Source organism: Malaya genurostris, chromosome 2 (genome assembly GCF_030247185.1).
Source record: "Malaya genurostris strain Urasoe2022 chromosome 2, Malgen_1.1, whole genome shotgun sequence".
Classification (NCBI taxonomy): Eukaryota; Metazoa; Arthropoda; class Insecta; order Diptera; family Culicidae; genus Malaya; species Malaya genurostris.
In genome coordinates, this window is record NC_080571.1 from 85,820,376 (window position 1) to 85,836,835 (window position 16,460).

At 41.0% G+C, this 16,460-nt stretch overlaps 1 protein-coding gene across 4 annotated transcripts in view; it reads right to left on the reverse strand.

Moving 5' to 3' along the window:
* LOC131432756 (protein crumbs) overlaps positions 1 to 16,460 on the reverse strand; it is a 145,597-nt gene that overhangs the window by 49,309 nt on the left and 79,828 nt on the right. For 3 of the 4 annotated variants that reach the window (XM_058599257.1, XM_058599256.1, XM_058599255.1), the window contains exon 3: positions 7,202 to 8,410. The exons of the other annotated variant lie outside the window; for it this stretch is intronic. In XM_058599257.1, coding sequence (XP_058455240.1) covers positions 7,202 to 8,410 — 1,209 coding nt within the window. The remainder of the gene's footprint in view (positions 1 to 7,201; positions 8,411 to 16,460) is intronic. 4 annotated transcript variants of the gene reach the window in all.

Genomic DNA, 16,460 nt, shown 5'->3' on the forward strand with positions numbered 1-16,460 from the left:
CCGGAGGTGTGTTTCAAATGCCAGGGATTTGGCCATGTGGCAAGAAACTGCAAGGGACCCGATAGAACTAAGCTGTGCAGAAGATGTGGTGAAGAGGGCCACAAGGCACGGGGCTGCTCGAAACCACCGAAATGCCTTATATGTGCGAATGAAAACGATAACAATCATGTGACCGGAGGACTGAGATGTCCGGCCTTTAAGAAAGCAGCAGCAGCCAAACCACAATGGAGGTAACACAAATTAACCTCAACCATTGTGACACAGCACAGCAATTGCTGAGGCAATCCGTGTCGGAAATGAAGAGCGATATCGCTATAATATCAGAGTTCCAGCTGGGGATGGGAACTGGATAGCTGATAAAGCTAAATCAGCGGCTATATGGACAGTGGGCAGATACCCCATCCAAGAAATAGTGCACTGTGCGGATGAAGGTTTTGTAATAGCCAAAATCAACGGCGTCTACATCTGTAGCTGTTACGCACCTCCACGATGGACGATAGAGCAGCTACATGCTGGATAAGTTAACGGAAAAGCTCATTGACCGAAGACCAGTTGTCATCGCCGGTGACTTCAACGCTTGGGCGGTGGAGTGGGGCAGTCGTTACACCAACATGAGGGGACGCAGCCTATTGGAAGCTCTAGCAAAGCTTAACGTAGACCCTGCCAACGAAGGCTCTACTAGCACATATCGAAGAGATGGTCGAGAGTCGATTGTCGATGTCACCTTCTCTAGTCCTGGAATAGTGCGAAACATGAACTGGAGAGTAAGCGAGGAATATACCCACAGTGATCATCAAGCAATCCAGTATCGTGTCGAGGACAGGAGACTGGTGGAGCCACGTGAAAGGCAGTGGAGCGAGCGAAGGTGGAGAACGAAAAACTTTGATAAAGACGTGTTCGTCGAGGCACTTCGTTTTGAACAAAATCCGTTGGAGCTGAGCGCGGAAGAGCTGATAGCAGTACTGACACGAGCCTGCGATATAACCATGCCGAGAAAAACGAAACCATGAAATGGCCGTCGTCCGGTGTACTGGTGGAATACGACCATAGCAGAACTACGGGCCAGCTGTCTTCGATCCAGGAGGAGAAGCCAGAGGGCACGAACCGACAACGAAAAAGTGGAAAGAAGAGAACTGTACAGAACGGCAAGAGCCGAGCTAAATAAAGCAATCAGATCCAGCAAGAAAGCCTGCATCGACGAGCTCTGTATAGAAGCCAATGTGAACCCCTGGGGAGATGCTTACAGAGTGGCTATGGCAAAATTAAAAGGCCCAGCTGTACCCCGTGAAAGGTGCCCAAAGAAGATGAAGGCCATCATTGACGGTCTTTCCCCGCAGCATGAACCATCCATATGGCCGCCCACACCATACGAACTGGACGGGGATTATGACGAAGAATCTCGGATCACTAATGACGAGCTAATCTCGGTGGCAAAAGCAATGAAGGTAAGGAAAGCTCCAGTGCTCGACGGTATCCCAAACCTGGCTCTGAAAACAGCAATCTTGGAAAACCCGGATATGTTTAGGACCACGATGCAGAGATGTATAGACGGAGGAAACTTCCCCGACAACTGGAAGCGACAGAAGCTGGTGACATGCAGTTCGGTTTCCGAAGTGGCAGGTCGACAGTGGATGCCATTCACGTGGTGGTAAAAGCTGCAGAAGCGGCACAGAAACAGCAGAGACGGGGTAATCGCTACTGCGCCGTTGTCACCTTGGACGTAAAGAATGCCTTCAACAGTGCAAGCTGGGAAGCCATAGCCAACTCGTTACACAAAATGAAAGTACCGGAATATCTTTGCCGAATTTTGAAGAGCTACTTTCAAAACCGGACTCTTATCTACGAAACTGAGTGAGGAGAGGAAAGAAGAACAGTCACAGCAGGCGTTCCTCAGGGATCTATTCTTGGCCCGACGCTCTGGAACGCGATGTACGATGGAGTTCTAAAGCTGAACCTTCCCAGAGGCGCGAAACTGGTCGGCTTTGTGGATGATGTGGTGCTAGTAATCGTGGGTGAATCAAAAGAGGAGGTCGAAGTTCTTGCCACAGAGACGATAAACTTGGTGGAAGATTGGATGCGAGAAAAAAAGTTAACGTTAGCTCACCATAAAACCGAAGTGGTGATGATTAGCAACCGGAAAGTTGTACAACAACTAAAAATTACGGTCGGGGAACATATTGTCAACTCAAAGCGTGAGGTAAAGCATCTAGGGGTGATGATTGACGACCGGCTGAGCTTCAACGGCCACATAGATTATGTGTGCGAGAAGGCGGCGAGATCGATCAAAGCTTTGCTTAGAATCATGCCAAACAACTCGGTGATAAACAGCAGTAAGAAGAGGCTCCTGGCCAGTGTGACTACGTCAATAATGAGGTATGGCGGACCAATCTGGGCGTCGGCGCTCAAGACAAAAAGAAACCAGAAGCGGCTTAACGGCACGTATCGAGTAATAAGCATGAGAGTGGCAAGCGCTTACAGAACCATATCGCTAGAAGCGGTAAACGTCATCGCCGGCATGATCCCAATTGGAATAGTGGTGGAAGAGGATTGCGAGTGCTACCGGCCTGCGGGGCATCCGTAAAACTGCTAGAGCAGAGTCGCTGAGAAAGTGGCAACAAGAGTGGGACAATGGAGTGAACGGAAGATGGACATATTGGCTCATCCCCAACGTGTCCACGTGGCTAGAGAGAAAACATGGAGAGATCAACTTCCACCTGACACAGTTCCTATCTGGTCACGGATGTTTCAGGAAGTACCTGCATAGATTTGGGCACGCAGAGTCACCGCTTTGCCCGAGCTGTGCAAACGTCGAAGAGACACCGGAACACGTGATCTTTGATTGTCCCCGATTTATGGAAGAGCAAAATGAAATGCGTCTAGTAGTCGGAGAGGACATTTGCGTCGACAACATAGTGGAAAGAATGTGCGGCAACGAAGAGATGTGGAAGGCGGTCAACAGAGGGATGATGCATATAATGTCATGGCTTAAACGGAAATGGCGAGAAGAGCAACGAAACGGTCAAGAATGAGGAACGAGAGCCCGAATAAGGATAAACAGTGGATATCACAGAGCAAAAATGTGAGCTAGAGTAGATGCGCAAGATCGCAGCCCCCTCCCGAAGTAATACTATATGGTGATCCCGGGAGGATAAGGGCATGGAGAAAAGGGGGTGTTTTAGTGGGTTCGACTCCCACATACCGAGCTATCCTGTCTACATACAGAGCTATGTGGAGATAGTTTGATGATCCGGCGATTTCACCTCCTATTACAAAAAAAAACACACACACACACACACACATGGTATATGACAGGTCGGTTTTCACATTGAATGTATAGCCTTTCTATATGAGAAATGAGAAAGGCAGAAAGTTTTTGTAAAAAAAGCTTTTTCTTATCTGTTACTTTTTGCCATAACTATCAATAGGATGTTGAGCTTCATTGGAAATTTCCTTTGGGCAAGAATTTTTATTAGACAATGTTTTTTCCTCAGAACTGCCCATCTTGAAATGTTTGAACGGTTGGTAGGGAACATAACCACCTACCTTGAGACATTTTTTTTTTAAATTAAAAATTGTTCTTTTTTGTAAATCAATTTTTAATTTTCAGAGATAATTTTTCTGCGTATTTTTATTTAAAAAATTATACTGGTTTTATGAAAATTACTAGAACTTTTTGTATGATTTGTCATTTTTCGACAATTTGAAAAAAATGGATGAAAAATTTTGGCCCTTTTCTATAGACAGTTTAAATTAATTTTGGTTTGTTTCTTAAAAAAGTGTAAAAGTGGCTACAAAGTCTACATGTCCATCGGGACAAAATTTTATCAAAATCAAATGATGTTTGTGAATCGACTTTAAAGTTTGAAAGCCGATTTTGTTCCGTGTAGCACTCGAAAAGGATTTTTTTCATTTTTTTTTATTCAAAAATTCAACTGATTTTGTGAAGTTCACTGAAACAACACTTTTTTGTAGGATTTGTGATTTTCCGACAATAACTAAATTGGTAAAAAATACTGGCCCTTTTCAAAAAGCAGTCTAGATCAATTTTGGAGAAACAAACTATGCAAAATGACTTTCTGTGACAAAGTCTACATGTCCAGTAAGTTTCATTCAAAGGCTATAGCAGGATAAGCATGTGAAATCTGCCCCCCTAGGGGAATTCATATTATTATACCACATTCGAAAGGTCATAGACTGGAAACAATTTTCTCAAAGTTTCAACCCATTAACTGCTAAAAATCACTTACTGAGTTAATTATGTATTCTCAAATATTTTCTGGAAAATACGGAGTTTTTTACACAATATACCCAAAAATTGAAGAAATCGATTCAGCGAATCAAGTTTTTCAATAGACATGGTCGATAAATGCTTGACTTGAAATTATGCAAAGGTTATAACTCAAAAACGAAAAATAACGCATCATTATTTTTTTATATCTGTTGTTGTTTCATATTTAAGAACAAATAAAAAAATATATAGCGCTCTCAGTTTACAAACCATGAAAACCATCATAAAGATATTCGATTGACGTTTTCAAGCACAAAACTCCAACTTTATCTTTATCATACATTTTCCAGAAAACTATTCACATCCCTTGATAACATATCTTTATGATAACTTTTGACACTGTAATGAAATTTTAATTCTTCCTTTCATTATTCCTTCATTACATCTATCAGCAACACGTAAAAAACTGACACCCGCTCTAGTTCTTAACTGCCGTAACCGAATTTCATATGTGGCATACTCGCGACGTTCATGTATTACTACCATTCATATATGAACCACATACCAGTAAGTTCTCGCTTTGTAGCTTTCTAGGTTGTACCCGAAGTATGATCGTGTATGTATTATGCATTTCCTTCTTTTCGTTACTTTGATTTCTAAGCCTTGCGCTTGAGTTGCATCATAAACTACTAGAACAAAGCACCATGCGTTTCCCTTTTAAGAGAACTTTATGGGAACGCATGGTCGACTACTACTAGAAACTGCTAAGATAAAGCACCATGCGTTTCCTTCTCTCAGAATTCGATGGGGACGCATGGTCGACTGTTTTTAATTTTTTAGAAAAAATCAAATATTTTGGTCGTTCACATTTTTAAAAAATATGGAAACATACCACTTTAACATGTCCAAAAATTCTTTATTTATCACTAAAAAATCCAGGGTGGTGCAAAAAATGGAAGAGGAAAAAAATATGTTTCAAAATTTTCTAGTATTTTTTAATGGAAGAAATACTCATTCAAAAATTTTGAAAAAAATTGTAAATCTTCCCCATAATGCTTTAAACATGCCTGATTTTTTTCAAATTTTTCGGAGGAGCAGTTTGTTCAAAAATCAAATAAAATAAAAAGCAATAGAACAGTGTCATCTCGAAACAATTTTTTTTTTGAAAATATCGACTTTCTGGGACTAAAATATCAAAAATATCAAAATCCCGGAAAGTTGATTTAAAAAAAAAATTTTTTTTTCGAGATGACACTAAATCTCGACATTTCATGCAATTGTAAGACTTTTGGCATCAAAAGTTTATTTTCGATTTCGAAAATTTCATGTACTCCCTATGGTGCTTTTTCAAAATCGAAATTTTCAAACCTTTACCGCCGGGCAGCACCTCTTACACATGTCCGATTTAGCTAAAATTTTGCATGAGGACATTTTTCGATGTGCTTAAACTTTTGAGCACAAGCGCTTGCAAAATTAGAGGTGATCCCAAAATATTGACACCCTTTTATATATAGGAGCGGTGAAAATCAACCTATTTTGTCGGTTACGTCTTTTATACTATTATATCTCCGGAACCAAAAGTCACAGCCATTTGGTCTTCGAGCTTGATCAATGGTCCGACAGTAGTTTTCAAACAAACCTAAGTTTGTTAAAATCGGTTCAGCCATCTCTGAGAAAATTGAGCGCGTTAAAATACAACGCTTTTTGTCGGTTACGTCACTTATACAATCATATCTCCGGAACCAAAAGTCACAGCCATTTGATCTTTGAACTTGATCAATGGCCCGACAGTAGCTCTCAAACGAGCCTAAGTTTGTTAAAATCGGTTCAGCCATCTCTGAGAAAATTGTGCGCGTAAAAATACAACACGTTTTGTCGGTTACGTCACTTATACAATCATATCTCCGGAACCAAAAGTCACAGCTATTTAATCTTTGAACTTGATCAATGGCTCGACAGTAGCTTTCAATCGAGCATAAGTTTGTTAAATTCGTTTCAGTCCTCTCTGAGGTAATTGAGCGCGTAAAAATACAACGCGTTTTGTCGGTTGCGTCACTTATACAATCATATCTCCGGAATCACTTATACAATCATATCTCCAGAACCAAAAGTCACAGCCATTTGATCTTTGAACTTGATCAATGGCCCGACAGTAGCTCTCAAACGAACCTAAGTTTGTTAAAATCGGTTCAGCCATCTCTGAGAAAATTGAGCGCGTATGAATATCTTCTAAAAGTGCACACACACATACACACAGACATTTTTCGATCTCGTCGAACTGAGTCGAATGGTATATAATACTATGGTTCTCCGAGACTCCGTTCTAAAGTCGGTTTTTCCAGCAATTCTAATACCTTTCTATAGAGAAAGTCAAAAATATTTTAATTGTACCTATATATCGATACTTTCATGATTATGGTCAGCTACAAGCATTGTGAGTCGTCTTGAAGAAATTTAATCTGATGATGGCGAAAATATTTAATGTACCTCGGTGCGAAAAAAGTGCCAGAGATACAGTTAATCAAAACAGTAGCTCAGTTTAGATACTATTCAAACAGTAGCAAAAAACTGAAACTAATAAGGTTTATGGTTTAGGTAGAAGATTCCGTCATAGAGGTGTTCAAGCACATGTCCTTTCTGCGAGCAAAAGAGAATAATACGTTCGAAAACACATGTTGCAATACGATCTTTTCGTTGATAAGGAAGTTGGTGGGCTTTCAGTGAAAGAAAGTTTCACGTTATGATCAGTCGCCTTGCAGGTCAGAAAAACAGACAGAATAATAGAATTAATTGAGTTGTAACAAATAAAAAAACGAACAACAAAAGAAAATCTAAACTAGTCTACAAACAAAGTTTTGCCATTTTGAATCACTTGAATCTATCGTAATAAGATATTGCCAAAAAAAAACAGGTGCTTAGGATGAGTGTGTAAGAATGATTCTAAAGCAAAGCGCTGGCGCTACTCAAACTTACCTGTGGTGCCCGGTTTGCAAACACACTGACCACCGATGCAGTCGGAATCGATCGGACACTGGCTGCAGCCCGGTGCAATTTCGCACAGCTCTCCGGAAAATCCTGGCAAACAGTGACAATCGAAGCCCTCCTGGGTGTCGATACAGGTGCCACCGTGCTGGCACGGTTGCGATTTGCACTCGTTGACGCTAAGCTGACAGTTGGCACCGGTGAAACCGGTGGGACATTCGCAAAGATACGATCCGTACGTGTCGAAGCAGGTTCCCCCGTTCAGACAGGGATTCACCGAACACTCGTCGATGTTGTTCTGACAGAGGGTTCCCCCGTAACCGGTTCCCTTGCAGTCACAGGTGAATGCATCGATTCCGTCCACACATTTACCACCGTTCAGACACAGATTCGGTTTGCAATCGTCCCAGTTGATCTCACACCGTGCTCCGATAAAACCCTTCAAACAGTCACACTCGTAGCTATTTTTACCCGGCGGAACTCGACAAATTCCTTCGTTCAGACACGGATTCGATTCACACAACGGATGGGAGCTGAGCTCCGTTTCACAAAGAATACCCGTATATCCCGGGGCACAGATGCACTTGTAGTCACCTTTGGGATCTTCTTTACAGGTGCTCCCATGCTGACACGGGTGCGACTGGCAAGGATTTCCCGTGTCAATTTCACAATTTTTTCCCTTAAACCTTGAAGTGCAGTGACACTCGTACCCATCGGGTCGTGAAATGCACGTTCCATGCTGCATGCAAGGATCGGTAGCGCAGTGATCCTTCGGTGGCCCAGCCAGCACGTCATGATCCGTGCACGGTCCTGGCGCCAAAGGACAGGGACCAAACACAACCCCTTCGTAGTTCATTGCACTTTGGTTGAACACCAGTCCGGGACCGTGCAGCAAACATCCCGAGTAGTGATTACCCAGAATCAACACCGCAGCTTCGTCCTTGATGTATTTGTTCGTGATCAGCTGGGAGTTTAGGGTTTGATTGGCGATCGTTGTCGACTGCTTGTCGATGATGCAGTACAACGTGCCCAGCTGGTACACGAACTGTAGCGTGTGCCATTTGTTGTCCAGGTAGCGACCCGGAACACGCGCCTCGAGCGGTTGATTATTGGGCGCTGACAGCACTATCGAAATCGAATCCGGCAGTACTGAAACCAGCAGGGCATGGCTGGCATATCGCTGAGACAGGATTTCTCCCCCTGAAAAAAGAAAATAAACAAGAAAAATATGCAAAATCGCGAACGATAAGATATAGGAGGTCTTTGTTTCGGCGGACGCAGGAAAACATTAATAATGTTTCAGCTCGCAGTTTGACCCGGTTTCGGACCCACACACGGATTTCGCCAGAACCGGTCGGTTGGACATTGTTCCGCTTGAGAAACGCGGCTTGCATTGTTCGGTACGTACCCTAATTAAACAGATTTGTTCGGTTCAGCGCAGAACGGTCCTGTCGGTTCCACGTCACGGTGCAAAGATCATTCGTGCTGCATAAACAGCAAGTCTTCTGGTCTCCGGATCGAAGATAAAAGTTTTAATTATTCGCCGAAAGCCTATTTACCGGCTACTTTCCTATCACTTTCGAAATCATTCTTTTACGGTTGAATCGATTTTACGCTGCTGCCGCCACGAACAGAGATTCCGTGATAAGTGGGAATAACACCATCCAAAACCACTTGGCTTCCGAAGACTTCGCGATGCTGTTGTTGTTGTTGTTGTTTGCTGCCACCGCCAGGTAAAAAGCCATGACCAGCGCGGGGCCCCGTGATCGTGGTCTCAATTGGCCAAACTGGGTTTGTATTTGGAACAGAAACAGAAACAGAAAGCTGCGCCATGACAAAACACGTTTATTCTATACACAGCTAGAAACGAAGACCTAGATTCGGTATCGAGGTGATCGAGACTCGCTTCCCGCGCGCGATGCATGCCGGCGTGCGTTGATTGACGGTGGGGACGCGAAACGTTTGGGAAGTGTTTCGAGCTGCTCCCAGCATGCTTCCATGCATGCATGCATGAGTCATTCGGGCGCCGTTAGCACTGTTGCTGCCAGTACTGACGACGAAGATGATGACGATGACGGCGTGGGCTTGGGATCGGTGCGTTGTGAACCCAGAAGTGTGTTAATTGGTTTGCATAAACCTTTCTTGGCACAGGCCGTGCGCTGCCAAGTAGCGGTTTATGGTCGCTATCTTGGGAAACTTATTTACTGTTCTCATCATGTTGACCTCCAGCACTAGGGGGGGTGGTCGATTGTCAACTAATATTCATAGGAATCTAGTATTTAAATCTAATGTGATTGTATTAAAGACTGTCCCAGAAAATATGGACGCAACCAAAAACCGCTGCCATTTCGCAATGGTTCAGAATCTGTCAATTTTTATGGCTGCGTCCTGTTGTTTACACTCTTCTCTAACCACTTGTGCAGTTGTTAATTCGTTTTCATTAGTTTCATTTCGAAATGCGTGGACTTTCAGCAGAACAACGTCGAAAAATTGTGTACAAATGGTGCACAGAACGCGGACTGTCACTGAGAAAGATAGCAAAAATGGAAAGAGTAAGTGAAAAAGCCGTGCGAAATGCAATCAGGAAGTTCGGTGAGGATAAACCGAACCGGGTCGAAAAAAGGTCCAGCTAACCCTCGGTTGGATAAACGTATACTGAAGGCGTTCGAGCAAAAGAAGGACGTTTCAGTTCGGGATGTGGCCAAAAAAGTGGGCACTTCGAAGTCAAATGTTCTTCGTGCTAAAGAACGTTTGAATCTTCGAATCTATAAGAAGCAGAAACAACCAACACGTAGTCCGAAACAAGAAGCATCGATCAGGCCGAGGGTTCGAAAGCTGTACAATACGATTCTTGCTGGAAATTTGAACTGCATAATTATGGACGACGAAACCTACGTGAAACTCGATTACAAATCCTTGCCGGATCCACAATATTATACGGTGCGAGAAGGACAAGTGTTAAACCAGTTCGAGACATTGATTGAAGTCGAAAAATTTGGTAAGAAAGCTATGGTAGCTGCGGTAAGATTTCGTAGCAAGCAATTTGTAGCTGCGGTAAGATTTCGAAACTTTTCATCACCACTGCTTCAATGAACAGCGAAGTATACACCAAGGAATGTTAACAAAAACGACTTCTACCCATGATTCGAAGCCACAAGGATCCTGTTGTCTTCTGGCCAGATCTTGCTTCTTGCCACTACACGAAATCAACGGTAGAATGGTATACTACCAAAAATGTCACTTTCGTCCCAAAAGACATGAATCCACCAAATTGCCCACAACTTCGACCAATTGAGGAATTTTGGGCATTACCGAAGGCACATCTTAGGAAACATGTCTCGGCAGCCGAAACCATTCGAAAAAGATTGGAAAAAAGTGTCAAAACTTGTCGCCAAGCAGTCTGTACGGAATTCAATGAGGAACGTTCGCAAGAACGTGCGCCAGCTAGTCTACAATGGCTAAGTAGCAATTGTTGAGAATAATATTCTGTTGTTGTAGTCTAATATTATCAGTATAACGAATAAAATTTGAATACCTAACACTTGTGAATTATTTACAGCGAAATCAAAGTGCGTCCATACTTTCTGGGACAGTGTTTACTAGTTGTTCAAAAAGGGTCGAGAACGCGTTGACGACAAACCACGTTCAGGGCGGTTGTTTTGAAACTTTTCTTTGACTATCGAGGTGTGGTGCACTCCGAATTCCTTCCTACCGGCCAAACTGTCAACAAGGAAACATATTTGAGTGTTATGCGTCCTTTACGCGAAGCTATTTGTAAAAAGAGGCTAGAATTATCGGCCAACAACTGCACCACGATATTGCACCGTCGCATACTGCATTGATTTTTTATGTTTTTCGGCCAAAAATATTTTTCCGTAACCACCATATTCGCCTGATTTAGCTCCATTAGACTTTTTGAAATTCAGAAAACTCAAACGACCACTCCGGGGGAACCGTTTTGAGTCAATTGAAGATATCAAACGTGAATCGCTACGCGCATTGATGGCTATTCCGGAAATTGACATCAACAACTATTTTGAGGGACGGAAAAAACGTTAGCACAAGTGTATTGGAGCCAGGGAGGATTACTTTGAGGGGGACGAAATGCATTTGTAAGAATAAATATTTAAATTATGAACAAAGTCCTACTAGTTTTTGTCCACAGTAGTAAGACTGATTTTTAAAAAGATTGAGAGTGACAGCCAAAATCGTTGTAACCCGAAATCTGTTGTTGGCAGAAAATAGTGTTTGAAAAAAAAAATATATGAAATAGTGTGGTAGAAAATAGTTTCGCTGTTAAAAATAAATCACACTTTTGAGGTATTCAAAAATCAACCGAAAAAAATACGGTCACGAAAAAAAAGGCTTCTAATTTCTTTTCGAAATTTCTATTTTAACCCTGTTATTAAAAGCAACACATTGCCATTAATGCCATTAAAGACAACAGTGCTTTTGAAAACATAAACAGTTATAGCTGGAATTCAAGTTCTTGAGGAAAGATAGTCAATTAAACACTAAAAACCTCCAAGCCTCGGCCCAAAAGCCGGTTTTCATGTTGATTGCATAACTTTTCTATATAAGAAAGGCAAAAATGTTTAAACAGTTCAAAAGTAATAAATTTACTAAAAGTAGCCATTTTCGAGATATTTGGACATGGAATTACAAAAACTCACACTCTTATTGAATTGCACCGTTTTCTTCTAATCATTGTAGCTCGGAAACTAATATTTGTTGATTGGGAACACTGCTTTTTCAAGAATTAAAACAGTAACCAAACAAAAAACAAATTAAAAGACGGCTGTAGTTTAATCCCTTGCTGATTCGAGATTTTTATAAAACACATGCCAAATTATGAAATAACCATTTTATTATTATTTGTGTAACTAATTTCTATGCATTTAAAATTTAAATATGATTTCGGGCATATGACCGCTACGACTACTTTTCACTGAGATCATTCCGGAAGTCCAATTTTAAACCACTTTTCGAAGCATTTGAGGGCGTATTTCAGCAATGACACGTTGAATGTTGGTTTCTAAAGCATCAATCGTTGCTAGTTTATCCAAATAAACCAATGACTTCACGTATCTCCACAAAAAACATTCGAGTGGTGTCAAATCATACGAACGCGGAGGCCAATTCACTGGTTCATTTCTCGAAATAATGTTGTTGTTGAAATGTTTTTTCAATAAGAAGATTTTTCCGGCCGCAGTATGACAAGTGGCACCATCCTGTGGAAATCACATGTCGTCAACATCCATATCATGAAGATTTGACAACAAAAATTCATTGATCATTTGATTCATTTTGTTTGTTAACGTATCCATTCAACACTGATTTTGAAAATAAATTCCCACGATTTGGAAGCGTTGTTCTGCAGTGCCTGATGGCCATGATGATTTGCCAAATAATACTGAGTAGAGACGTCAGGCGCGTATACAGGGGGGTGTTTTAGGGGTTCAAACCCCCTCCGAAACTCAAAAAAGTATGATATTATGTAAACTCTTTTTTTCAAATAAGTAAAAAATAAAATGAATAATTTTCAACAAACGACTCCACAATAAAAAAATTTCAAATAATTATATAAAAAGATCCATTTGTATGGAAATTGATCAACATGTTCTGAAACACCCCCCGAAATTTTTTTCTGGGTACGCGCCTGAGAGACGTCATTTTACACTGTCATAACAACTTTCAGACAATAGAGTAATCCCTATTGAAAAAACATACCTCCAGAAAAAACACCCGTTATTATAAAAACATCTGTTTCGGTCGATGTGTGTGGTACGCAAGGTTGCGAAAATTTGACATTTTTTTAAACTGTCACCAAACATAAGGCAGTCACTGCCAACGATACGCGCAGCTACTACGTTCAACAGTAGCCAACACGCAGTGACACGAGAGCTTGGCGCAATTATGAGAGCCACGACACACGACAGCAATATTGAGAGCAATTAATTTTGTCGCACTCTCTCACAGTAGTCAAAGCCACAGCGTTCGCTTTGTGGTAGTATACGTACATACTGGATAAGTAGCTGCTATGTTCATTTTCGGTCACGGGTTTCGAGAATGTCACGAGTTCAAAATGTTATGACATTTTCATAACTGGACTGTCATATCCGCTGTGACCGATCTGTGGCGATAAATTAAGTGCGAAAAGAGTGGTTTTCATTACCGGTTCAATTTCAGTTTCAATCCATCACAAAGCTTGTTGATGCAGATGTTTCAAAATATTACAACTATTTACTGAAATTTCATACACGAAGTATCAGGAGCGCAGCTTTTATCTTTCTAGTATGACGCAAAGGCAAGAAATCTTACAGAAGAGACAATAGATTTTGCGCTCCTGTTACTTCTACAATTCTGGTTTATGCTAAACGGGGTTTAATTGTTTGATCGAAAAAGTGCATTGGAGTAAATCAACCAACTGGAAATAAAACAAAATCACCCCAACTGTCAAAATGAACCCACCATCGAAGTTCTTGCATTTACTTTGCTTTTCTCACTGAACCGCTTCCTTCCAACGGTAGTGCAGAGAAACAAAACACGTAAGGATACAGAAAAAAACCCGTCTGCATTGGGAAGCAAGACGTTCTTGTGCATGTCCCCCTACACCTCATGAAAATCGACATAAAACGAATTTCAAAGTTGAGCCTTGTTGGCGACTGTCTCTCGAAAGTTGTTGAATTTAGAAGGGGCTACTGTTTATTGTGGCTAGCCATTCTCATATTGAAAAGAGTAGAACAGCTATCGATGAGAGCAAACGGCGACATTCACGAGGAAAATTGTCATGAGACCCATGACATTTTACATCTGCTACATTCACGGCGAAGTACAATCGGCGACTGTTGTCATTTGTGCGGTTTGCTGTCTGCTGTCTCGTGTCATTCTCCAGTACCGTTTGCAACCCTGGCGGTACGTACTAATTAAGAAATGAACAGTTGTTTTTTAAATATATTTTTCTACTTTAGTGAGTGTATGCTCAATTTTCATTCGGTAAAACTAGCTTTTCGGAGCCGTTATATATCGGAACAAAAATTTTAGGCTTACAGTGTGAGTTTGTTCTCAAAACATACTATGTTATATGAAGCATGCAATATATCATAATTGGTTTCATTTTATACGTTAACCCATGATGTTGTCAATTGGCAACGAAACAGTTTTATAGACAAATGGAGTAAATTGCATTAATCATCGATTATTCTTCACACAGTTGAAAAATGAAAATGAACCTCGGCGTAATAATATTCATCTCGTAAATATTGTTTCAAGCGGTAATTCAAAGTTCTTTTCACTCATTACTCTGTAATGTCGAAACTTCAAATCGGATTGAATCTGAATCTAAACGTGTAATAATCGATTAAACATTCCACGAGATGTCGAAATAAGTTCCACTTTAGAGTTTACGGTTATTTACGGTACTACCAGAACCAGTATTCAGGAACTAGCATAACCCAAAACGATTCGTAAGGCCATAAATTAATATGACGGATAAATTGCAATAGTTTTGATTTCAACTTTGAAGGTTTCTTGGATTATCATCTTCTATATCGGTGTGAATTTTTACGAGTTTTCGTCCTTTTCAGTAATGGTATACAATTTTTAACACACTTTACCCTATATTTCCGGATCCGAGAGTCGGATCTGTATGAAATTCAGGAATTACGTATGGGATAACAGGACCTTTCATTTGAACCTAAGTTTGGGTGAATCGGTCGCGCCACCGACGAGAAAAGTTAGAATACATATTTTCATTTTTTTTTTTGCACATTTTACTCCGGAACCGGAAGTCGGATCCAAATATTATTCAGGAATTTTGTATGGGACTACAAGACCTTTCTTTTGAATCTAAGTTCGTGAAAATCGGTTCAGCCATCTCCGAGAAAAGTCAATGCAAAAAAACGTTACACACACACACATACGCACATGCACACACACACATACACACACAAACACACCCACACACAGACACATTTTGCGTACTCGACGAACTGAGTCGAATGGTACATGACACTCGGCCCTCCGGACCTCGGAGTCGGTTTTCACAGTGATCGCATAACCTTTCTATATGAGAAAGGCAAAAACAAATGGTTTGTCAAACTGAAGACAAATGAATTTTTTTTCCAAATCGGTGCAAGTGGATTCTGATTTTGTTACAATTTCTTTTGAAAATTCCATTTTAGGGGCATCAATTTCGTCGCGAATATTTGATTCCTCACCTTTTTGTTCGTCTCGTAGCAGCTTTAGAAATTTTCGCTTTGTAATAGTTAAGAATATTTATGAAGATAGAAAGAATTTTCCGTCGATAAGCTGTCATAAATCCATTTCAGCTTTCAGTAAAATACTACTTTCTCTTCATCGAGTCTCGTCTCGTTTGGGCAGCACACTTAAATAATACTGTAATTGAAGACACGTCCTTTTATCCTTATTAAAAACATTTAATCAATTCATCGAACTACATGTTGGCGTCCATCACTATGAAGCCCGTTTCTAGGACTCTGATAAAAAAGGGTATCCGTTCGATGTCTACTTCTTCTCACCTTCTGTCATATCTCATTTGGCAGAGCTACGCCATCTAAGAGATGAGTTTGCACCTTCTCGTGCAGTATTCTATCGTATCTTTAAAACTCAAACGATTTGCAGTTCCATGTACCGAGCCTCCAATCGAAGTGCTATTTTCTGTTTCACTCAGGTAGGTTCTTAATTTTGCGTAACATTTGCCACAAACCTTCTGTACAGCCGGAGGTCCTTCTTTGTTGTCCACTATCTCACATCTCACATTTTTAAAGATTAGAGTATTCCTGAATTTACACGTGAAAGTAACCAATGAATCAAAAAGTAAACAAACCAAACATAAATTTGTCATTGTTACCGAAGCGTCAACAATGCGATAATGATTGCAGCATTTGCTCTCGCTAAGCAGCGCAATCGAACGCCGTGCCGAATGCTTCAGACCGTTTCCAATTACACTTCTATTCGCAACATCTTCTGCTTTGAAATCAACAAATCCGATCGCGGTGTGTTCAAATATGGAAGCGAAGAAATAATAAATGTGCCAATAATTATCGCATAATACAGCCAGCGGTAATCGGTGATGGTGTTCATTGAGAGTAATTACGGTTCAATCCACTGGCACTAAAGGGCGGAAAAAAACTTGAAAAATCTATGCATCCAAATAGCATTTCAAATCCCGCTAACCGACAAATTTTCCGCACCACCGTTAGAGCGCACGCCGCTGCTCCCGTATTCA